Source organism: Poromitra crassiceps (genome assembly GCF_964638095.1).
Source record: "Poromitra crassiceps genome assembly, chromosome: 20".
In the NCBI taxonomy this organism is placed as follows: domain Eukaryota; kingdom Metazoa; phylum Chordata; class Actinopteri; order Beryciformes; family Melamphaidae; genus Poromitra; species Poromitra crassiceps.
The window spans coordinates 7,152,139-7,176,852 of record NC_139637.1 but is presented as its reverse complement, the minus strand read 5'-3'; the positions used below and the strand labels follow the sequence as shown (position 1 = coordinate 7,176,852).

Sequence of the window (24,714 nt, the reverse complement as noted above, 5' to 3'; positions counted from 1 at the left end):
TTTAGTTTATTAGGATCCCCATTAGCCATTGCACAAGGCAACAGCTACTCTTCCTGGGGTCCACAGTCAAAACAAATAATACAGATACATTACAAATATGCAAAGTAAAAGACAAAACACATTTTAAAATCATAAATTTAAGACAAACAAGAGAAAACAAACAAAAACTCACTCAACCTGGTTCTAAATACAGCATATGTCCATCCAAATAACCATGTAACCTCCATCACAATATTCCTAAAATACTATACAATATATACAGGCATATAATACTATAATATAATACATCTACCTATAGCCTAACTAATACATTACTATCCGTTTAACAATCATTATCTATTATCTGTCCACCCATAGTACATCCTTATGTTATATAACGTCTAACTATATTACTACATTAATTACTATCACCTCTATACGATATCTAGGTGTATAATCACTATTTCTAATACCAGTTCCATTCATTGCGTATAATTAACTAGTTATGAAATTATAAAATGTACTTTTAGCTTCTTTTTAAGTCTATATCTACTTTCTATATTTATAATTGTAGGAGGTAGAGCATTCCATTCAGACATGGCTCGGTACATGACAGATTTTTTCATTGCATTTGTTCTAGGCCTAGGTAACGTGAAATGCTCCCTCGCAACCTGTCTGGTAGTGCGGGTATGTCTGTCACATGTATATTGAATATGATTATATAAACATTCTGGTTCCTTGCTACCACAGATCTTTCTGAAAAACAAAATTAGACTCACAAGCAGTCTTTGTTCCACCATCAGCCATGCTAGTTTTTTATGCATTAGCACTGCACTTGACCTGTAATTACATTTAAGTGCAATACGAGCTGCTTTGTTTTGACCAATTTGTAGTTTCCTTAGATCCTTTTTTGATGCACTGGACCATACAGCAGGACAGTAGTCAAGATGACACAAGACCAGTGCTTGTATAACCTGGACCACTGAATCAGATGTTAAATACTCAGCAGATCTTCTCATTAATGCTAACCCCTTCCCCATTTTCTTAGTTATGTGATCAATATGTGATGACCATGAAAGATGACTGTCCAATGTTACTCCCAGTAGCTTTGTTTCACTGACCTGTTCAATTTCTGTTCCATTCAGTATTAGATTTAACTTTGGATTAGATTGCAGCACACTCTGCGAACCAAATACTATGCATTTTGTCTTTGAACTATTTAACACCATTCTATTATCAGTTATCCATTTTAAGACCAACAGAATCTCTTTGTTGAGAGCCTCTGTCAGATCCTCCACTGACTCAGATGCCCAGTACATCGTAGTGTCATCTGCGTACATCGTCACATTGGCCTTTTCTAAGACCAATGGCAGATCGTTCGTGAATATAGTATATAGGAGAGGCCCAAGGCAACTCCCTTGAGGAATACCAAACTGTAAGTTTTTCATGTCTGACAATGAACCATTAAAAAACACTCTCTGTGTCCTACTGGACAAATAACTTTTTATCCAGGTAACAGCAGAGTCTTCAAAACCATATGCAATAAGTTTTTCCAATAGCAAACTATGGTCAATCACATCGAATGCTGCACTAAAATCCAATAGAACCGTACCCATCATTTTTTTCCCATCAATGTTTATAAAACAGTCATCTACTAATTGTGTTAATGCTGTGCAGGTAGAGTAGTCTTCCCTGTATGCGTGCTGAAAGTGTGTATTCAACTTGTTCTTAGTGAAGTAGCTCTGTATTTGTTTGAAAACAAGTAAGGAGCACCTGCAGCAACGTCGCGGTAACTCCGTGGCAACCGGCGGTCGCCGTGGAGACAACAAACAAACAGCCACAGAGGGAGGGGAAGCACTTCAGGCCCACGCACTCGCGTTCTCCGTCTTCATTTGGATAGAGAACGTTAACATGGTGTTTCTGTTTAATTGTCATTGATGTGGTTTTGACACCCAGGTACCCCCCACTCCACCCCACCCCACCCCACCCAGCCTTTCCCCCCTTCAGTTGCCTCTATTTGTGAATTCAGTAACTCCACCCTACATTCACCCCTGTCGGTTTCCTCCTCCTCCCTCCAAGAGAAACTCTACTGCTGCAGAGAAACTCTACTGCTGTAGTGTGTCAGTAAAAAGCAGTGAAGAGAAACTCTACTGCTGTAGAGAAACTCTACTGCTGTAGTGCGTCAGTAAAAAGCAGTGAAGAGAAACTCTACTGCTGTAGAGAAACTCTACTGCTGTAGTGTGTCAGTAAAAAGCAGTGAAGAGAAACTCTACTGCTGTAGAGAAACTCTACTGCTGTAGTGTGTCAGTAAAAAGCAGTGAAGAGAAACTCTACTGCTGTAGAGAAACTCTACTGCTGTAGTGTGTCAGTAAAAATCAGTGAACGTGGTTTGGAGTAAAGTGAAGGATTTTTTGTGTGACTTTTGCTTTATGTGGAACGGAACCATTTTCACTTTTTTGGACACGGCATCTCTTATGCCTGCACCCAGTACTACTGTTTTTGACCCCGCCCCCCAACCTCCCCACCACCACCTTTTTTCACCACTAGAGGCAGCAGGGTGTGGAGAAACTCTGGTTTTGGTCTGTTTGAGCACAGACTGTTTTCTAACCCTTTTTGACCCTGAGTTGGATGGTTCACACCAATAAAGGGATGGTTTCTTCACAAAACCTGTCTGATGTCTTTTTCTTTGAGGTTTTTACACTTGAAATGTGAATAAAAAGTAACGATGAAATGAAAAATGACTTTTTCACTGAAGAATAAAATTGAAAATAAAGACTATTACTAACTAGATTCCTACCAAGACCATAAACAGAGGTGTGAGCAACTTTACTCGAGTCACAAGTCAGTATTTGCATTTGAGAAAATCTTAATAAACAAAGTAAAAAATATATAAATTAATATTTAAATATTATTTAAATAAATAAATAAATATAATGTATAGCTTTAAACTAGAGGGAGGAACTAGTTTCCTTATAGCTTCAGCTCTTCCTGTAGCCATCCTGGAGGCTTTCTTAACTATTTCTGTCCAGGCTTTAGGAACAGTCAGCACAAACGACTCTTAGGACCTCAGACTGTTCTGTCCTCTTATATACGAATGTGCATTTCTGTATATAGCGCTGAGACACACCTACTCGTGTGTGTGTGTGTGTGTGTGTGAGAGAGAGATGTTTAAGTGCCTGGGTGAGCACTGAAAGCCTACTGGAGCATGCAAGCCCAGATCGTCCACATGTTGTGCATCTTTCATGTGTGTTAATAATTGAAAAGCCTATTAAAAGATTCAAACTGCCTGCAGCACGTGTGCTTATATGGCTGTTTGTGAGAGAGTATATTATATATATATATATATATATAATATATAATATATATAATAGTATAGTATATTAGATACTTCTGTGTCTAATTACAAGGCCTCCTTATACCAGATTAACATAATTTACTAAATGCTGGGCAATAATTCAAGATGATCATTCGTTCATTCATAAAAAAAATCATCCTATCGTGATCGGAGTAATTGTATCAAATTATCTTGACACAATTACGTTGTCTAAACGAATGATGAAAAGCAAATACTAATCAAAATCTCTCACAATATGAGATGTGGGACAAAGGGAAACTTGTTTGGAAATTACAGCATTTTATTTGAAGATCAATGTGATTATTTTGTGATTTTTGCATGTTGTCGCTGTGGTGTGAAAGCCTCATATCTCCAAAATGTCAACTTTTCAGAAACTCAGAAAAACAGTGTTGATGTTAGGTTGGCCACCTTCTTGTCTCTTTCAGTTGATCAAAAGCCGTTTTAAACCGGTTTCATCAGCCCAAGTCTGAACATTTCAAGTTAAAACATTAGAGGTTTCATGTCAACAGGCTCAGCAATTTGCTCAGCAGATATTGTCATATATCATATAGCTAGAACACTTTTCTATGATTATCCTGATATCAATATTGCTCTATACAGCCCTATAACCAAGTAACTCATCTGTCATAGTCGCCTATTTAACCCACTATATTTCTACATCTGATATTTTCTGTGATGGAACTTGAAGATTTGTGGCTCTATCCAGGGTTCAGTCACAGGTTAGCATGTTAGCACAGGTTAGCATGCTGTTCACTTTTCCTTCCCCTCTGATGTTCTGCATGGATCTGATGAACCTCGCTTCACATACAAATCAGCTTTAAGACATAGTTATATAAAAAAGTATCTTATTGAAAAGTGTATGAAATAGATTCATAAATGCAGCAATGAACATACATGTGCCAGTCAAAAGCAGGTGACCATTCTGAAGTGTGACTTTGTATGAATGCTATATAGTGAGAGTCACCATATACAGTACAGGATCCTCTTTGTCCCTGACTGTATCACCACAGCCCTTTGTCTCCGCTGTGCTGAACCCCAGCTGGCCCGGGGGTCACATGATGCAGGAGGTTTGATGTGATGTCTTTGGATGTGTTTGACGTTGACCACGGTCCTATAGCGCAGCAGGAGTCTGTCTGCTTTCTGAGCGTCAGCTGGGTGTGTGAGAGTGTGTGTGTGTGTGTGTGTGTGTGTGAGAGAGAGAGCAAAAACGACAGAATTGTGTGTTTATGGATTAGTGTCTAATGTATATTTCGTGGTGTTCTCATATCATCTGTCAGGCCAGACAGTGCTACAGGGCTGACAACTCCTTCCCCTTCACTGAGCCCCCGCCCCCTGACACACACACACACACACACACACACACACACACACACACACACACACATACACACACACAGCCAGGTTCACAGACACAAAGGAATATCAACTTAATTGTCTCATGCCATCAAGCTCAAGATTAGAACGAATAATAATTAATACGAATAATAACTACATTTATATAGCACCTTTAATAACAGATTTCACAAAGTGCTTTGACTGACAAAATAAAAGCAGAATACTCTCTTACTCTTAAAAATTATTCATTGAAAATACAGTAAATAACAGTAATAAACTGTAAAAGAAGAATAAAAGATAGAATTAAGAGATAGTTAAGATAAGACGTAAAAAGACAATAGAAAGATGATAAAAATGATAAAAAGCCAATGACACAATAAAAGCACAAACTTTATTTAAACAAATTAAAAGGTAAAAGGTTGGAAAATACCAAGAATATGTAATTCAACAAAAACAATAGAAGGAAATGAGGCTTAGGAAATGATTGTATTGCAAATACTGTAATACTGTACTGTAGCGTTTGCATATTGTACACACAATATAGAATACAATATTTGAGAATTGAGGAGATTCATTCACAAACTAATAGTTGTTTGAATGTTTTCTCTGAATTTTCTCGAACTAAAAAACACATTTTGACACCTTAATGTAAACAGCGAAGACGTTTGCTTGTGTCAGTGCAGACACACATGAAGACACACTGAAGCTTGTGTCAGTGCAGACACACATGAAGACACACTGAAGCAGAGTAAGCATGAGCTATAGGAGAGGCTGCATCAACATGTTTTACTGCATCTGTTATTTAGTCGGTAAGATAACTACACCGTGCAGCAGTCGCAGATGATCTTTAGAAACAAGTTAAAAAGTATTAATCATACATTTTGGCAATTTGTCTTATGTTATGATGTAGCACAGAGCAGCTCCAGCTTGTGTGTGGAAACTGATTTGAATCTAAATTGACAAACACAACATGTGGGACAAATTCCAAGTAAAAGAATGGAGCATAGGCATCAACTGTGTAGTTTTTCCCATGTTTTTTCCACTACAGCGTCAAGCAAGACGCACTGTTTCTGCTTCCTCTCTCCACCTTCCTCTCTTCCTCTCTCCACCTTCCTCTCGTCCTCCTCCTCCTCCTCCTCCCTCTTTCTGCCACATTCAGTAAGCCCCGCCCCCTCTTCCTCACTGTTTAGCGCCTGTACTCGTCCCCACAGTCCCCGATGAGCGCCATCAGGTCGCTGGAGCGCCGCGTCACGGCCTGCAGGGCGGCCAGGTCGTCCTCCGTCAGCCGGAGCTCGGGGCTGCAGCTGCGCAGGCTGTCTGCGATGTGTTGCCCCGCCCCCGCCACCCCCAGGCGACAGCCCACGATGACCCCGCCCACCGCCGGCCGGTCCAGGATGCAGCGCGTCGCCACAGACGCCATCGAGCAGCCGCGTCGCTTGGCGACCGTCTCCAAGGCGACGAGGAGCTCCTGGAAGAGGCTCCAGCCGCCCCACGCGTCCATCATCTTCTTGTACTTGGAGAGAGAGGAGGTGTCCAGCTCCGCCTCTGACTTAGGCTCCGCCTTCCCCAGATAACGCTCTGACAGCAGACCTCCAGCTGAGAGGAGAGAGGGGGAGAGAGGGGGAGGAGAGGGCAGGGAGAGAGAGGGAGGGGTTGAAAAAAAAATGGAGAGACAGAGTGAAGGAGTGAAGATGATGGGAGGGGGGGAGGGAGGGAGGGAGGGGGGGGCACGGAGACGGTATGTGTCGTCACCATTGGAGCGACTCCATCTTAGAAACCCACCATTTTACTTCTTTACCCCACTAACCCTAACTATAACCCAGCAGGATAACTATAACCCAGCAGGATAACTATAACCCAGCAGGACAACTATAACCCAGCAGGATAACTATAACCCAGCAGCATAACTATAACCCAGCAGGATAACTATAACCCAGCAGGACAACTATAACCCAGCAGGATAACTATAACCCAGCAGGATAACTATAACCCAGCAGGATAGTTCATATGCTCACTGCTTTTACATCATAAAACATCAAATCAACTTCTTCCTTGTAATTGTTCCACTTGAGTGACACATATGTATTTAATATGAGTAATACAACCGATGGGTAAATATAGTAGGGTCAAATATGATTGGCTTGAAGTCAATGTGCTGTATCTAACCCAGAGTATCTAACCCAGAGTGTATCTAACCCAGAGTATCTAACCCAGAGTGTATCTAACCCAGAGTGTATCTAACCAGAGTGTATCTAACCCAGAGTGTGTCTAACCCAGAGTGTATCTAACCAGAGTGTATCTAACCCAGAGTGTGTCTAACCCAGAGTGTGTCTAACCCAGAGTGTTATCTAACCCAGAGTATCTAACCCAGAGTGTATCTAACCCAGAGTGTATCTAACCCAGAGTGTATCTAACCCAGAGTGTGTCTAACCCAGAGTGTATCTAACCCAGAGTGTATCTAACCCAGAGTGTGTCTAACCCAGAGTGTATCTAACCCAGAGTGTGTCTAACCCAGAGTGTGTCTAACCCAGAGTGTATCTAACCCAGAGTGTATCTAACCCAGAGTGTGTCTAACCCAGAGTGTATCTAACCCAGAGTGTATCTAACCCAGAGTGTATCTAACCCAGAGTCTAACCCAGAGTGTATCTAACCCAGAGTATCTAACCCAGAGTGTGTCTAACCCAGAGTGTGTCTAACCCAGAGTATCTAACCCAGAGTGTGTCTAACCCAGAGTGTATCTAACCCAGAGTATCTAACCCAGAGTGTATCTAACCCAGAGTGTTATCTAACCCAGAGTGTATCTAACCCAGAGTGTATCTAACCCAGAGTGTGTCTAACCCAGAGTGTATCTAACCCAGAGTGTATCTAACCCAGAGTGTATCTAACCCAGAGTGTATCTAACCCAGAGTGTTATCTAACCCAGAGTGTATCTAACCCAGAGTGTGTCTAACCCAGAGTGTATCTAGTGTATCTAACCCAGAGTGTATCTAACCCAGAGTGTATCTAACCCAGAGTGTGTCTAACCCAGAGTGCCGTAGGTCAGGAGCTGGATATTGTTTGCCAGACAGAATTCCTCCATCCTCACTGCTGGTCGCTGGTCGATCAGGGAGTACTGGACCTGCAGGACAGACACAGACATGAGTACTGGACCTGCAGGACAGACACAGACATGAGTACTGGACCTGCAGGACAGACACAGCCATGTACACGGTCCATATATACAGTCATATGTGTGTTAGTGAGAGAATGAGAGAGAGAGAGAGAGACAGACAGAGATGGAGTCTATAGTAGTTAGTCTATTATAGTGTCTAAAGGAGGTATACAGCCTGAAGGTAGTGGTACCTGGTTGCTAGAGATGCGGATGCCTCTGCTGGTGATCTCCTCCAGTCTCTGAGTGTCAAAGTTGGTGAGGGCCAGCTCTCCTGACACAGGAACCAGATGGAAGATGGAAAAGTCTCAATAAAAACACTGATCTGGGATCATAGAACAGGTCACTTAGCCACTAGTCTCGCTGGCCAGCCTCCTCTCCCTTCCGAGGAGTCTGGCGCCGCAGGTCTCCATAGTGGGATTGCGATGGGCGGCGCTTAGCGGCAGTGCCCTTGGAAAATAGTTTCAAACAATCCAACTTGCCGCTTTCAGCGTGTAGCAACGAGCTAGCGTGTAGGTTTCTGCCGTTAGCTTGCTAGCTAGTTAGCGTTGTTGTTTTCCCTGAGGATGGCAGGGCACTATTTACAGCAACACACAGGGAGGAGGGAGCAGAAGCCGCTCTGATTGACATGGTCGGAGCCAATGACAGAGCTTCTGACATCCGGCTGCCACTGAAACCGATGCCTCCAATGGGAGAGCAGAGTAGAGCAGGGGAGGGTTTATCCCAGTTATGTGTGTGTGTGTGTGTGTGTGTGTGTGTGTGTGTGTGTGTGTGTGTGTGTGTGTGTGTGTGTGTGTGTGTATGCATGTATGCATGTATACAGGACAACACAGGTGTACAAAATACAAACACAGAAAAGATAGACATGTAAGCAGAATACAACATGTATACATGTGTGTTTACATTGTAAACATCCAAATGCATGTATGACCAAACCTACATGAACACTGAAGAATATGTCCATAGAGAGACCGAGGTCAGAAAGGTGTTGCGCTATCTTTTGTCTCTCTTTTGTTTAAGTGTGTGTGTGTGTGTGTGTGTGTGTGTGTGAACAGTGCAGTAAACATACGTATGAGTCCCTCCTGCTGCAGGTCAGACAGGTGTCCCAGAACGTCCAGGTATCTCTTGTCTCCATACTTCCACCAGTGGAACTGAAGACAGTCCAGACTGTCCACCTGCATGCGAGCCATGGAGCGCCGCACAGCCGTCTCCACCACCTGAGCACAGAGGGACGCTTCAAGGCCTGCTGCACGGTTCAAACTCCAAGCTCAATTAAAGCTTTCAAAATAAAACCTTCAGTCAGACGTCCACAAAACACTTTGAAGCTTCTCAGAAATGAAATGATTTGATTTAAGAAGGTGGTGTAGTGAGTAGAGCCTCCTTCAGTCATAAGACCCAGATGAGGGAGGGCATCTTTAAAAATACCACACTGCTCTCTAGTGCAGTGGTTCTCAAATGGGGGTCCGCGGACCCCCAGGGGTCCGTGGCACTTTGCCAGGGGGTCCGCGAAAAGTTTTCAAGTAAATTTTTTTTTTTTTTTTTTTTTAATAAAATGCTACATGTTACTAACTACTTCCTACATGGTGCTAGTCTATCAAAATATCTTGGCTGTCATTGATTGTGTTGCATAGTGGTTTTCTGTACTGTTGACAAATTGTGATATTGTAAGTCGCTTTGGATAAAACAAAAGTGTCTGCTAAATGACGTAATGTAAATGTGATGTAATAAATAAATAAAAAATTTTTTTTTTTGCAAAATCTTCATAGTTCAACGAAAATAGTTTATGCTTTAAATCTAAAATGGTTCATGGATTACATTCTAATAACAAACCTATCAAATTAAAAGTCAAGCATGTTACCGTGGAAACAATTAAGCTTAGCCAAAAATCCCAAATCAGAATGAGGGGGTCCCCGGTATATTTTCTATCTTGTAAGGGGTCCTTGGCTGAAAAACATTTGAGAACCTCTGCTCTAGTGGATGGAAATATGTCCACCGTCCAAACATGACGGGGTTAAAACCTATTTCTCCCCAGCTCACCTTGCGATCCATCGGAAGCCATCCACCGGCTCTTGGCACCCATTTGGTCAGTCCCTGCAGAGCCGGGGTGGGACTCCCAGAGGATTTGGACTTCAGCTATGGATCAGACAAGGACTAGAACCAATTAGAAAGACTTTGAATGACATTGGCTCGTTTCTGATCGTTGCACTTTATTTTGACATCCACCAAGAAGGTTTTGACCCTGTTGTTCCTTAGTTTGCCTTTACATGTATTTCATCAGGATGTCTAAAAATGTATGAATAGATTTCCATGAAAAATGGTGGACAGATCGACCTTGGGCCAAGGAAGAATTTATTTGATTTGTCTGATGATCCGTATCTGGAATTTCCACCATTAGACATTTATCATTTTTGTAGTCACTATGACGATGAGATAAAGAAGTGATTCCAAATGCCGGGTGAAGAAATCAATTAAACTTGAAATATAAGTGATAGAAATTATGTATTTGGGTATAACAACAAGTACGAGAATTGTTCAGCATTGGCATTATTCAATTTGTAATGTTGATATGAGATTTAAACTTATTCTGCCATTTTTGTATGTCCCTGACTCCCTGGGTAAGTCAAGCAATCAATCAATAAGTCAATCAATTTAATATCTAAAATGTGAATGTATAATTGACTATGATGTTTTACAATACAATTTTTCAGTTAAAGGAACACTCCGCCCATTTTCAACCAGCTTTGTATCATTAGAACATCAGTAGTATATCAGAAAACTGTAAACGGTTTTGAAGTCTGTCATTTAATTTCACAGTTATTGAGTGTTAAAGTGTGGACCAGTGACATCACTGGTCCACACTAACTCAAATTAATAACTCATTAACTTAAATCAACTCTCAATAACTGTCAAACTAGATGAATGATGAATAGTTTGACAGTTATTGAGAGTTGATTTGAGCTAATGAGTTATTAATTTGAGTTAGTGTGGACCAGTGATGTCACTGCTCCACACTTTAACACTCAATAACTGTCAAATTAAATGACAGACTTCAAAACAGTTTACAGTTTTCTGATATACTACTGATGTTCTAATGATACAAAGCTGGTTGAAAGTGGGCGGAGTGTTCCTTTAAAGCTTGTGCAAAATCAAATGAGAGAGAGAGAGAGAGAGAGAGAGAGAGAGAGAGAGAGAGAGTGTGTGTGTGTGTGTGTGTGTGTGTGTGTGTGTGTGTGTGTGTGTGTGTGTGTGTGTGTGTGTGTGTGTGTGTGTGTGTGTGTGTGTGTGTGTGTGTGTGTGTGTGTGTGTGTTACTGTACCTGGCTGTTGAATTGTCCAAATATCTCCTCTGCAGGCCCATAATGGTCTGCCATGTCAAATGTGGTCAGGCCAGCATCTACATAGGCCTGCATGGCTTCAACTGGAGAGAGAGAGAGGGAGAGAGAGAGAGAGAGGGAGAGAGAGAGACCACATCAGGGAGATTCATCTAGTTTCACAGAAAACTATAACTTTCAAATATGTGTGCTTGTATCCTGTGTGTACTGTACAAACAGACATAATGAGTAAGGGACTATAGGCAGAAATGGCGTGTTGTATTAATTAGTCTTCTTTTGTGATGCTGTAATGTTTTAGTACTAGATAGCCAGATTGTATTATGAAACTACAGTATGTGTGGCGCAATGTCTATATTTAATGTACTGTATGTCTAAGAGCAAGGACCACAATGGAATTAAGTTTTTGTGTACTTTTTGTGTTATCCTTGATGCCTTTTTTTAGAATTGCATGTACATTTAATGTATGGCATTTTTTTAAACAGATCATCAAATAAATCTATCTATGAATGAACCTAGAGGATTCCCACAATGCATTGCCCTGGATATAAAATGCCAATATCAATGTGGAATGCTTTTCCTTCCTGCTGTAATGTTGCTTAATTGGATCACTGGATGTGAAGTGGCCATGATGGCCTCCTTCAGGACTGTGTTGTCACTGGTTACACACTGCTGGTGACAACACCTGAAAGAGACTATCAATATACATTGTATTAAACCATATGAAAAGCAACATAATGCTATAAATATGTCCAAAAAGCACAAGACATTCTGCTATGTTCCTGTAAAGTGATTCCTTAACTTCCACATTGTCTCCCCGGGCCCTGTCATTCTGTCTTGACTCTTGACTACACCTCTCTCAGTCTCAAATGTCCCTGATGATATGATATGATATGATATGGACCCGGAGCCCGGGGGTAAAGTCCTGTGTGTTGTGTCACCTGCTCTGGCCTCGTCCACCGCTCCGTGCCCCCCGGACACCTGCCACATGCCGTTCAGCACCCGGCAGATCTCCAGACCACCGGCCAGTGTGACTGTGGGCACCGCGGACATACTGGCTGCTGCCTGCCTGCAACAATAATAACAACAGACGTCTAGAGCTCCAAGAGCAGCACGTTTACTGGTTCATAAAGTAGAACAAGACATGCATGGAGTGTCAGTGTGGCACACAGTTATTCCTCATACAACATTGTAAACATAATTAATCGATTAAAAGGCACTTACTTCGCGCTCCGAATTTAATATTTAAATGGCAGTTTACACGTAACGCTACTAGTCACTCCAACAAAACTGTTACAAAACACTTTGCGTAAGGGCGTTTTACAAGAGCCACACATCTTGATATGACGTCCCTGAAGTAAACACTCGGGTGTCCTGTCCTCGCGTGCCCTCTGCTGGACAACAGCTGTCACTTCTCTTTAGGAACACAACCCGATCTGTCAGCTGTGATTGGTCGAACAAGGCTCACGTCAGACCAAAACACGGCAACTGGCAATTCCAGCGCTGATGTCTTGGGAAAATGTAATCATTTTGAGTGTCCGACTCTAGCCGACCAACTCAGCTGTTAAGCAATATAATAGGAAAGAAGTGTCGACCTCGGTCTTTTCCCCATGCAATGGGCAGGACCACCATTAGAAACATTATGAGATATAACAAGAAAATGTACAATATACAATATAAATAGAATTAAAAAAAATATATATAGAGAGAGAGGAAACACCCTAATAATACCTCCTCAGTCCTCATTGAGGCCTTTGGGATGTTCTGTATGCAGGGTGTGTATTCAAAAGGCTTCTCTTTGTAATTGGACCCTGTCCCCCCCTCTTTTCAAAGGTCCAACAGATTCGATGCCCTGGAACCTAAGAGAACAAACATCATGTCCCACTGAGTTAAAGTGCATCGCTACTGACGACTTTTCATCTTTGTTTCTAATGCTACTTTTGTGTTCAGAGATGCAGACGTTCAGCTCTCTTATGGGTTTTACCCACATAACAGAGACCACATTACAGAGACCACATAACAGACCACATAACAGAGACCACATGGGCATTTCAAAAGATAGACAACAAATGAGCTTTTACAAGAAATCATAATCTTGATTAAAACAAAAAAACAAAAACAAAATCCCAGTGGGGATCATCGAAAAAAATAAAATATGTCTATTTATACTTAATAAATATATTTATATATATATAGCTATATTTAAGAACTATATTTAATATATCTCAGTGGTGTGGATGTAGAAAAATACTCACCTCTGATCATAGCATTACAGTGAACACAATCAGAACAAGCAAAATTACCATTAGGTAAGTTAGACAGAAAATGTGAAGGGCGTGTCTAGCAGTCAGCTTTGACTAGCATGTCCCTTAACTTATAGTTCCCCGCTCGTTTGTGAGCAAAAATAGGGGGCTTCTCAAAGACATGACATACTTGAGGGTCACTTCAAAATGTGCCAAAAACACTCTTTTTAAAGACTAAACCTAGTTTTCTATTGGACCTTTGCACATGCACACGCACGCACGCGCACGCACACACGCACGCACGCACACACACACACACACACACACACACACACACACACACACACACACACACACACACACATTATAGGATTGCTCCGTCTCACAAAATTGTATGGAAGTCCGTTCATAAGTTTTATGGATAGCCTATCTTGCTGACAATTTTCAGCCAAATTCCCCCCCCTTTTTTTAAAGAGATATTCGCACATCCAATTCCCTCTGGTGCAGCAGGTTGGAAAGTATCAGTTGAGTCTTGAAGGAAGAAGATCCCGCACACTGCTCTTGCTCAGCATCACTTTTTTATTAAACAGACACAACGTTTCGTCCACTGGACCTTTGTCAAGTGTTTGACAGCATTTCTGCCACAATGATGTTAAAAAGACCATAATGCTCCACCCTTTACACCTCCTCCATCCATGTGTTCACAGGTGTAGCACAATCAGTCTCTTGTGGGAGTGTCTCTCAATCTAGACAGGAAGCATTTGTCACCTTGAAGAGACCCAAGACTAATTGAAATAAGTGCAACATCACAACAAATACACATCATTATGCCGACAGTAATTGACATATACTATATTTACACGAGTATTTACAAAATGGGCACAACAGATGAATGAAGATATCGGCCTAGTTGCAGCTTTCATAAATCATTCAAAAGTGTGCCACATTTATCTTGAATGCTGCAACCAACCAAGATATGGTACACCTGAAAACTCCTTAGAGCAGGACATGCCATGGGATCTCATCATTCAGTCCTTTAGGGGATAACGTTTGCAAGTTATAGATCCAGAACAATTCTCTTCTGTTCAGAATAGCATCAATGTGACCACCTCTCTCAGGCAGTCGCTTTCTCAATGCCTTGGAATCTGAATGATGTGATGTCATTCCTCCTTATGCTCTTGTGTTCACTAATTCTTTGTTTTAACTGACGTGATGTTTTACCCACATAGGCTAGCCCACACGGACATGTGATCAAATAAATAACATGGCAAGTGGAACATGTGATGACATCATTGATAGGATACTTTTTCCCAGTATGAGGATGAGAGAAGTAGTAACTTTTAACCATATTATTACATTGAGCACAACGTCTGCATTTATAACACCCATTTGGAAGAGGTACTTTGAACAAGGTCTGTGTGCTCTTTTTTATTGATTGTAAATTAGCATGCACAAGGCTATCTCTCAGATTGCGTCCTCTTCGATAGACTATTAATGGTGGTTCTTTAAAATCCATGGGTAATGCTGCATCTGATGCTATCTGATGATGTTTTTAACAATATAGCTCAGTTTCTGACAGTTGGGGTAGGTTGTGCTAAACATGATTGAGTATTTGTTTTTAATTGGAGATTTTTTTTCATTTCTTGGTTTCCGTAAAGTTTGATAGGCTTTCTCCACACAGTCACCTGGATTCCCCCCTAGCAAAAACCTTTGTTTAATTTCTACTGATTTTTCAATGAAATCCTCTGTAGTATGGCATATTCGTCTAAGTCTGAAGAACGGACTTTTTGGTACCTCGTTTTAGGGGTGTGGGATGATAGCTGTTTGCCAGCAGTAAGCTGTTGTGATCGGTGTCTTTTCAGTATAGAGTAATCATGCTCAAGTGTTGGATCATTCTGGGTGATTTCTTCAGCTGAATCAGCATCTGGGCACGCTTCCTGTTTTTACCAACTTTTGCTGAGGCCAGTGTCTTCAGTTCTCCCTGTGGTTGGTTGCTACAGGGGAAGTCTCACTTCTGAAAATAATTTAGTCAAATGTAGAAGAATGACTGTTGTGATCATAGTTTCTCTGTGATCTCTCTAGCTACAGTCATGGGACTCTGGACAAATTGGACAAAATCAGAAATATTCTGATTTTGGTTTGAGAATCACTGGCCTATAGGGGACCTCTCTCTCTCTCTTTCTCTCTCTCTCTCTCTCTCTCTCTCTCTCTCTCTCTAAATAATGACATATAGGCCTACATTAAGTAGGCCTATAAATAACCAAACCTGAACATGTGTCCTTATACTTTTGTGGTAATTCAATAGCCGACACAATTCGATTTTGATTTGAGGCAATTTATAATTCAAAACCAGAGAGATCATCATCCTACAATGTGTTGCATGTAAAACCTGCATCAGTGCAGATGGATTCATCAACAGTGAAGACCAGGCGCGGACTGCATAATCGGGCACGTCGGGCAAATGCCCGGTGGCCTGGCCTGGCCTGGCCTGGCCTGGCCTGGCCTGGCCTCGCCTGGCCTGGCCTCGCCTGGCCTGGCCTGCATTTTTTTTTTTTTTTTTTTTTTTGTGCCCGCAGTCAGGCCACTCACTGAAGAGCAGGCCAGGCGCCGCCTACTGGTTTACTAGTGGTTTTATTACTTTATTCAGGGTTAAAGTGGGTGCATCTCATTGTAAAATTGGACTCGGCCCAAATTGGACTTCAAACGGCCCAAATTGGGCTTCAAACGGCCCAAATCTGGCTTCAAACGGCCCAAATTGGGCTTCAAATAGCCCAAATCTGGCTTCAAACAACCCAAATTGGGCTTCAAACGGCCCAAATCTGGCGTTAAACGGCCCAAATTGGGCTTCAAACGGCCCAAATTTTTTGCCGTCGGCCCGTATCGGCCTGGCCTGCTTGGTATCTAATGCCCGGCCTGAATTATGATCCCAGTCCGCCCCTGGTGAAGACCCTAACCTGGTCTTTTATATCTGTGCTTCTGTGGTGATATAATAGTGATATGACCATCTAGAGTGTTTTCCAGCCTAGCTAAACTGGAGCTTTACAGATTGCGAGCGGCTCGCTGTACCCAGTGTGAACAACCTGATCCACTAACATGGGTGCTGGGTCCACACACACAGACACGCACACACCCACGTACACACGCACGCACACACGCAAGCGCGCCACGCATGCACGCATACGCACGCACACGCGCACACACACGCACACACACACACACACACACACACACACACACACACACACACACACACACACACACACCACACACACACCTTCCCCTGCAGTTATCCACCCGGTATTTGTGAAACAAAATCACTGAAGTTAAAGTTCTGCCACAAAACTATATTGTTATGTAAAAAAAATTAAGGATCCAACTGCGCTTCAGCTGTAGGAACTGGCAGGTCCGGTGCATCACAGGAGGGACGCATAAATACTTAAAGGAATAAGTCTGGAGCAGCTCGGATCAATTGATGCCTTTTATTTAAGGTGCATAATATCAGACAACGTTTCGACGTGCATACTTCTTCATCAGGTCTAACAGAATAACAGGCAAGGAGAGCATTTAACAGGTAGGAAAAAGGGGCAGAGCTTGCAATTAGCCAATGGCTCAGTCCTGCCTATTATTCAAATAGCCTCAAACAGAGCCTTTGCAATCAGTAATTATACAGTGAGCATAGTGAGGAGGCAAAAATAAAAGCCTGGAGTAAGGTTAAAATGTACAGTGCATTATAGGAGGGGAGGGGAGATAGGCTATAAAAACAAGGTACAGCAGTTTATTAATGAAAAGCCCAAACAGGCCTAATATAAGATTACAATGTACAGTGCATTATAGGTGGGGGGAAGGAGGTAAGAGGAGGGGGGGGGGGGGGGGCTATAAAAACAGAATACAACAATATCAAAACCCAGGTAAAGGCCTAATAGAGGATGTACAGTGCATTATAGGGGGGAGGGGAGGAAGTGGATAAGGCTATAAAAACAAAGTACAACAATAAAGGAGTAAAAACAAGACCAAGAAATGAAAGGCAGCCGATAAATTAAAGGAGACCGTCTAAAGGAAGGGGGAGAGGGAGAGTTCTTCATTGAGGCCTGCAGGCTCCAGTGTCTCCAGTGTGTGAATCCAAAAAGCTTCTCTGCATAAGAGTTTTTTAATAATGTTACCACCCCTAGGAGACATTGACACTTTTTCAATTCCACAGAACCTGAGGGTTGCTGGGGAGCCATGGTTGGCTTGACTATAATGTCTGGCCATAGCGTTGTCCATGTTTTTAGTGCGTATTGCAGTTTTGTGTTCTGAGATTCTGATTTTAAGAGGTCTCTTTCTTTGGCCTATGTACGCCAAAGAGCATGGACAAATAAGTAGATAAATAACATGGGTGCTGTTGCAGTTTATGAATGAGCGTATGCCAAATTTTTTACCATTGTGGGGGTGGGTGAAAGTTTTAGAATTTGCAGAGTTGGAGCACTGGGCGCAGTTGCCACATCTGAAGAAGCCCTGGGGGGGTTTGGAGGGGAGCCAGGTGGAGGGGGAAGGAGGGGTCATGTCCGAGTAGACTAGACGGTCTCTTAGGCTGCGGGAACGTCTAAAAGCAAAGAGAGGAGGATTAATACAAAATTCAGCAAGACGTGGATCACTTTTTAAAATATGCCAGTGTTTCAAAATGGTGTGCTTAATTCTGCCTGCTGCTGGAGTATACTGAGTAGAAAAACAAAGACGAGCAGGTGATTGTTTGGATATTTTACTGAGTAAAGATGTTCTATCAGTGTTAAGTGCTCTTTGGTATGCTTTATCTAAGTCAGCACTGATGTAACCTCTTTCCAGAAAGCGAGTAGTTAGCTCTGTGGCTTTTAATTTGAAATTAGGAAGTGAGCTGCAGTTTCTTCTGAGGCGCAAAAATTGACCTACCGGGATATTGCGGATAAGGTGATGGGAATGGTTGCTGTCTGCTCTAAGCAGAGTATTCCTGCTGAGGGGTTTTCGATATATAGTGGTTTCCAGCATACCATCGTCTCCCTTGTAAATGGAGAGGTCTAAGAAGTTGATCTGGTTGATGTCAAACTCCAGAGTAAAAGAAAGGTAATTGGTGGTTGAATTAACATATTGAAGGAAAGCATTAAGCGCTTCAACAGTACCTTTCCAGATTAGTAAAACATCATCAATATATCTACGCCATAAAGAGATCTTTGAGTGAAAGATGTTATTAAGTGGGTTGAAGATAAATGTTTCTTCCCAACGACCCATGACCAAACAGGCATAGGAGGGAGCAAAGGCGCTACCCATGGCTGTACCTTGGGTTTGGAGGTAATAGTTACCTGTATATTTAAAAAAGTTATTAGATCAAATTATTTCAGCTATATCCACTAAAAAGGCAGAAGGAGTAAGACACCAGCTGGATGTTTGTCTAAATAATAGGTCAGAGCCTCAAGACCCACTTTGTGGGGGATACATGTATACAAGCTTTGTACGTCAAGTGAGGCTAAAATATCACCATGTTCACATTTGACATTTTTAATGATATTCAGGACATCAGCAGTATCACCAAGGTAAGGTGGCAGCTCATGGACATATTTTCTCAAAAAATAGTCAACATATTTTGACAAAGGCTCAGTAAGGCTGCCAATGGAAGATACAATGGGACGAAGAGGAGGGTCAACACTACATTTGTGGACTTTGGGTACACCATAAAACTTTTTATGGTGGTACCCAAAGTCCACAAATGGTGCCAAAGCAAGAGTGCAACAAAACAAAAAGTAACACAATTATAACCGAAAGGTTAGCACAAAACTATAATAGTAACGATAATAACAATAATATAAACTATAATGTTAGCCTGTTATAATACAGAGATATGTAAACATTTCGGTCTTGCAAACAAATATGTACATAGGCTAGGTGACAAAGTTTAAAAGTTTAAAAATAGGATAAAAGGAGTTGAAGATATCTGTACAGTAGGCTATGTGTCTATGTACAAGATGTGCAGAGGGCGGACCCTAAGCTTTAGAGTGGTTGTGTCCCATTTATCCTTTTCCTGTCACAACAGCTCACAAACCTTGCTGCTGTGTTAGCACACTGTTGTAATTCGCCCAGCAGATATGGAAGTTTTTTGGTATCACTCGTGTTCTCAAAGTCCTTATGAGTGTTTGTTATCTGAGGGAAGTACGTGTCTCTGATGTCCTGGTACAGATTGCACGAGGTTAGAAAGTGCAACTCAGTTTCCACTTCCTGTTGGGTGCAGTGGGTGCACAGTCTTTCTTCCCTTGGGAGCCAGGTCTGCCTGTGGCGGCCTCTCTCAATGGCCAGGTTGTGCTCACTGAGTCTGTACATAGTCAGGGTTTTCCTAAGTTTGGGGTCAGTCACAGTGCTAAGGTATTCTGCTACTCTGTAGTCTTTGTCTAGGGCCAGGTAGCATTCCAGTTTGCTCTGCTTTTTGGTTGACTCTTTCCAGTGTGTCAGATATTTTTCTTTTTGATTTCTTATAATTTGGTTTAATCTATAGGGGTGTCGTCTGTCTGGTGACTCTGCTTGTGAGCGGAGCCCCAGGACCAGCTGGCTGAGAGGGCATCTTCCTAGGCTCTCCCTGTGGGTGAGGGCTTTGTTATGGAGCGTATCAGGGGCACTTTTTTTAAGGTGGTCGTAAAATTTAGACGCTCTCTTCTGAATCTTGATGATTAGTGGGTATCGTCCTAATTCTGCTCTGCATGCATTGTTTGGTGTTTTTCGTTGGACGCAGAGAATGGATTTGCAGAATTCTGCATGCAGAGTCTCAATTTTGTGTTTGTCCCAATTTGTGAATTCTTGGTTGGCAAGTGGACCCCAGACCTCACAACCATAGAGGGAGATGGGTTCTATGACAGAGTCCAGTATTTTAAGCCAGGTTTTAATCGGTATGTCCAATTTGATGTTCCTTTTGATAGCATAGAAAGCCCTTCTTGCCTTGTCTCTCAGATCGTTCACGGCTTTGTTGAAGTTACCTGTGGTGCTGATGTTTACACCGAGGTAGGTGTAGTGTTTTGTGTGTTCTAGGGGTGTTTTATCTAATAAGAATTTGTATTTATGATGCTGGGGGCTGGGCCCTTTTTGGAATATCATGATTTTTGTCTTGGATAGGTTAACTGTCAAGGCCCAGGTCTGCGAGAATTTGTGCAGAAGGTCGATTTGTTGTTGTAGCCCTTCTTTGGTTGGAGACAGCAGCACCAGGTCATCCGCAAACAGTAGACATTTAACTTCTGTGTCTGCTAGGGTGATGCCAGGTGCTGTGGACTGTTCTAATGTCTTTGCCAATTCGTTGATATAAATGTTGAAGAGGGTTGGACTCAGGCTGCATCCTTGTCTAACCCCCCGGTTTTGGGGAAAGAAGTCTGTGTGTTTTTCCCAATCTTGACAGCGCATTGGTTGTTGGTGTACATTGAGTTTATAATGTCAAAGGTTTTTCCTCCAATGCCACTTTCCAACAGTTTGTACAGTAGACCTTCGTGCCAAATTGAGTCAAAGGCTTTTTTGAAGTCAACAAAACAGGAGAATAGTTTGCTTTTGTTTTTGTTGATTTGGATGTCAATTAGAGTGCTGAGGGTGAAGATATGGTCTGTTGTACGGTAATTTGGTAAGAATCCAATTTGGGATTTGCTCAGGACTTTATTTTCAGTGAGGAAGTGAAGGAGTCTGTGGTTAATTATCATACAGAAGATTTTCCCGAGGTTGCTGTTTACACAGATTCCACGGTAGTTGTTTGGGTTGAGTTTGTCCCCACTTTTATGGAGCGGTGTTATCAGTCCTTGGTTCCAGATATTGGGGAAGATCCCGGAGCCGAGGACAATGTTAAAGAGTTTTAGTATGGCCAATTGGAATTTGGGGTCAGTGAATTTTAGCATTTCGTTTAGAATGCCATCAACACCACAGGCCTTCTTTGTTTCAAGTAATTGTATTTTGTCATGTAGTTCTTTTAATGTGATTGGGGAATCTAGTGGGTTCTGAAAGTCTTTTATTGTTGACTCTAGACTTTGCAGCTTGTCTTGTATGTGTTTTCGCTGTTCATTCTCCTCTATTGGGCCAAAAAGGTTTGAGAAGTGGTTTACCCATGTATCTCCATTTTGGATGGGTAGGTCCTTGTGTTTTTGTTTGTTTAGGGTGTTCCAGTTGTCCCAAAATTTGTTTGTTTTTATGGATTCCTCAATAACATGTAGTTGTTGTCTAACATGTTGTTCTCTTTTTGTTAAACCCATTTATTGTCTTGAGCTCTCTGGATAATCTGTTTCAACTCTTGCGTGTAATTCTTTGTGGGGTTCAAAAGTATTCTCTTGTATTGTTTAATATCGGTTAACACATAGCTTTAACCCTTTCACTGTACACATTTGTGTTCATTACTGAAATGCCACCCCCTTTATCACAAGGCTTTATGGTGATGTTCTTGTTTCTAGACAACTGGTCAACAGCTCTTCTCTCAGCTTGGGTACAGTTTTTTCTTTTACCATTAATGAACTGTTCCCTTTCCACATACTGACTCCCCACCTCATCCTCTACCATTCTACAAAAGGTGTTAATAGAATGATTGTTGACTACAGGGTTGAAGGTACTCTTAGGTTTAAACACCTTGACATCACCAGGTAAGACACTAGATTCAGAGTTAGCAAAGAAACCTTTAAGTTTGATGTTTCTAAAAAATCTGAACATTTCTTTTTTCACGGTGAAGGAATCGGTCAGAGGTGTTGGGACGAATGACAGTCCCTTGGAAAGTACCTGTTTTTCTGTGTCTGTGAGTACATGGGAAGATAGGTTGAAGATGAGGTTGTCAGGTGGTGGTGTCACCACCGTGCGTGCCAAACCCTCCCTCTTCCTCCCCCTCCCCCTCTTGCCCCGTCGGGGGCCCTGGCCCTGAGACCTGGCCCTGAGACAGTTCGCTGTCGGAGGTGTTCGACCAGTCGCTGGGTGGTTGGTGTCTCATGGGGCGGAGGCACGGTCCGCGCATGAGCCACGGATAGACCCTTTCGTTCTTATAATCCGTGCTGTCTCTCCTGAACTTGGAGAGCTTCATCTCCAGCAGGTCTTGCTTGTATTTGTCGAGCTGGGTCTGGAGGTCTTGTACGAGGTTGTCGTAGTCAGCTGTGTTGAAGGCATTCTTGGATTTATCAAGCTGTTTTTCAATTGAGCTTTTCACAGTGAGAAATAATATTCAACCACATCATGACACAGAAATAGCCTATGTACTGTAGAAGTACAGGCCATAGCAACTTAAGCAAAATGCATTTTATTACTGTAGTCTTTAGGCCTGTCCATCAGTGGCGTATTTATAGCGCTGCAGTCTCTAACTCTCCTAAGACTTGATGTGATGACATTGAACATGTCACGGTACGTACAACTGGATTCCGTGAAGGCTCAGTCCGCAAGTCCAGAGGCTGGACATGTGGATTTGGCATTCCTTCTCCTGCCGGTCCTGATCTGTCTCTCCTCCCTTCTTCCCTTCTTCCTCATTCCTCTTTTCAGCCCGGCTCCTTAGGGACAGCAGCAGTGTGTTAGAGGGAGCGTTCCCCTATCACAGCATCACTTGTGATCGACCGGGCAAAGAACCAACCAAATCTGACACAGCACACACACGTCTGTGCAGTCTCTGCAGAACCAACCCAATCTGACACAGCACATGATGGTCTGTGCAGTCTCTGAAGAACCAACCCAATGTGACACAGCACATGATGGTCTGTGCAGTCTCTGAAGAACCAACCCAATGTGACACAGCACATGATGGTCTGTGCAGTCTCTGAAGAACCAACCCAATGTGACACAGCACATGATGGTCTGTGCAGTCTCTGAAGAACCAACCCAATGTGACACAGCACACACACGTCTGTGCAGTCTCTGAAGAACCAACCCAATGTGACACAGCACATGATGGTCTGTTCAGTCTCTGAAGAACCAACCCAATGTGACACAGCACACACACGTCTGTGCAGTCTCTGAAAAACCAACCCAATGTGTCACAGCACACACACGTCTGTGCCAGAGCCGTGTAGATAGAAGAGTCCCGGCATCTCCATTCACTCCAATGGACCAGTTTTTTACTCTCAAGAGTTCATCATCATCATCATCAACCTTTATTTAACCAGGCAAGTCTGTAAGAACAAATTATTATCCAGTGTGACAGCCTGGTAGGAGGCAAAAGACCTCCTATACTGTGTTTTTATACTGTTTTAATGTTTCGCCATAATGGAGGCGTGTGTTCTGGTTGTCTGGGTCTCTATGTTTTTGGTTTGATAAGTCCCTTAATTTCTTCCTGAGGTTTTTGCATTCGTTATCAAACCATTTGTCATTGTTGTTAATGTTGTTTTTGTGTTTTGTGTTTTTGACTTTTAGGTTTGACAAAGAGGCAGAAAGGTCAAATATATTATTGAGGCTTTTTACTGCCATGTTTACCCCTACATTGTTGCATTTGAATGGTTTTTCCATGAACTGGTCTAGAAGTGATTGGACTTGTTGTTGCCTAATAGTTTTTTGGTATGTATCTGCACTGTCTTCCTTCCATTTGTAGTGTTTCTTAATGGTTTGTAGTTTGATTTGCTGTGGTACTACCTGGTTGGGTGTTGATCTGTTCAGATAGATTGTGGTTTTGCTGTGGTCTGAAAGGGGTGTGAGAGGCCTGACCGTGAACGCTCTGAGAGACACCAGGCTAAGGTCAGTGATGAAATAGTCCACTGTACTATTACCCAGAGATGAGCTGTATGTGTACATACCATAGGAGTCACCTCTGAACCTGCCGTTGACTATGTACAGGCCCAGCGAACGACAGAGTTGTAGGAGTTGTGTCCCGTGTTTGTTTGTGGCTTTGTCGTAGTTGTGTCTGGGGGGGCATCTTGGGGAGGCAATGTCTCTAGCTCCTGGTATGTGTTTATGTCCCTGGGTGCTGAGAGTGTCCGATTCTTGCCCTGTTCTGGCATTGAGATCTCCACAAACTACGATGTGGCCGCAGCTCTGAAAGTGGTTTATTTGCTCCTCTAGTGTGGAGTACATGTTGTCATTAAAGTAGGGTGATTCAATCGGTGGGATGTAGGTAGCACACAGCAGGACATGTTTCTCGGTTGAGGTGAGCTCTTTATCTATTTCTAACCATATGTAGAAGGTTCCTATTTTGATTTGTTTAATGAAGTGGACTAGTTCTGATTTGTACCATATTAGCATACCTCCTGAGTCTCTTCCCTGTTTGACTCCTGTCAGTTTGGTGGATGGCACAACTGTAGTTCACAACTGTAGTTGACAGGACAGCCAGTTGGTCCATCTCCTCTGTACCATGTCTCCTGTAGGATAATGATATCTGTGTCTTCTGTTTCTTTGATGAAGTCTG

The 24,714-nt window shown here is 42.4% G+C and overlaps 1 protein-coding gene across 1 annotated transcript; it reads right to left on the bottom strand.

The window, feature by feature from the left end:
- Window positions 1-5,855: 5,855 nt before the first annotated feature.
- On the bottom strand, window positions 5,856-12,198 carry LOC310794533 (putative oxidoreductase YccK; the record flags this gene model as incomplete). Its single annotated transcript, XM_083656503.1, has 7 exons — window positions 5,856-6,265; window positions 7,694-7,787; window positions 8,012-8,091; window positions 8,887-9,034; window positions 9,855-9,950; window positions 11,134-11,234; window positions 12,087-12,198. 7 exons carry the CDS (start codon window positions 12,196-12,198, stop codon window positions 5,856-5,858), a joined length of 1,041 nt encoding a protein of 346 aa, XP_083512629.1.
- Between the last annotated feature and the right edge of the window lie 12,516 nt (window positions 12,199-24,714).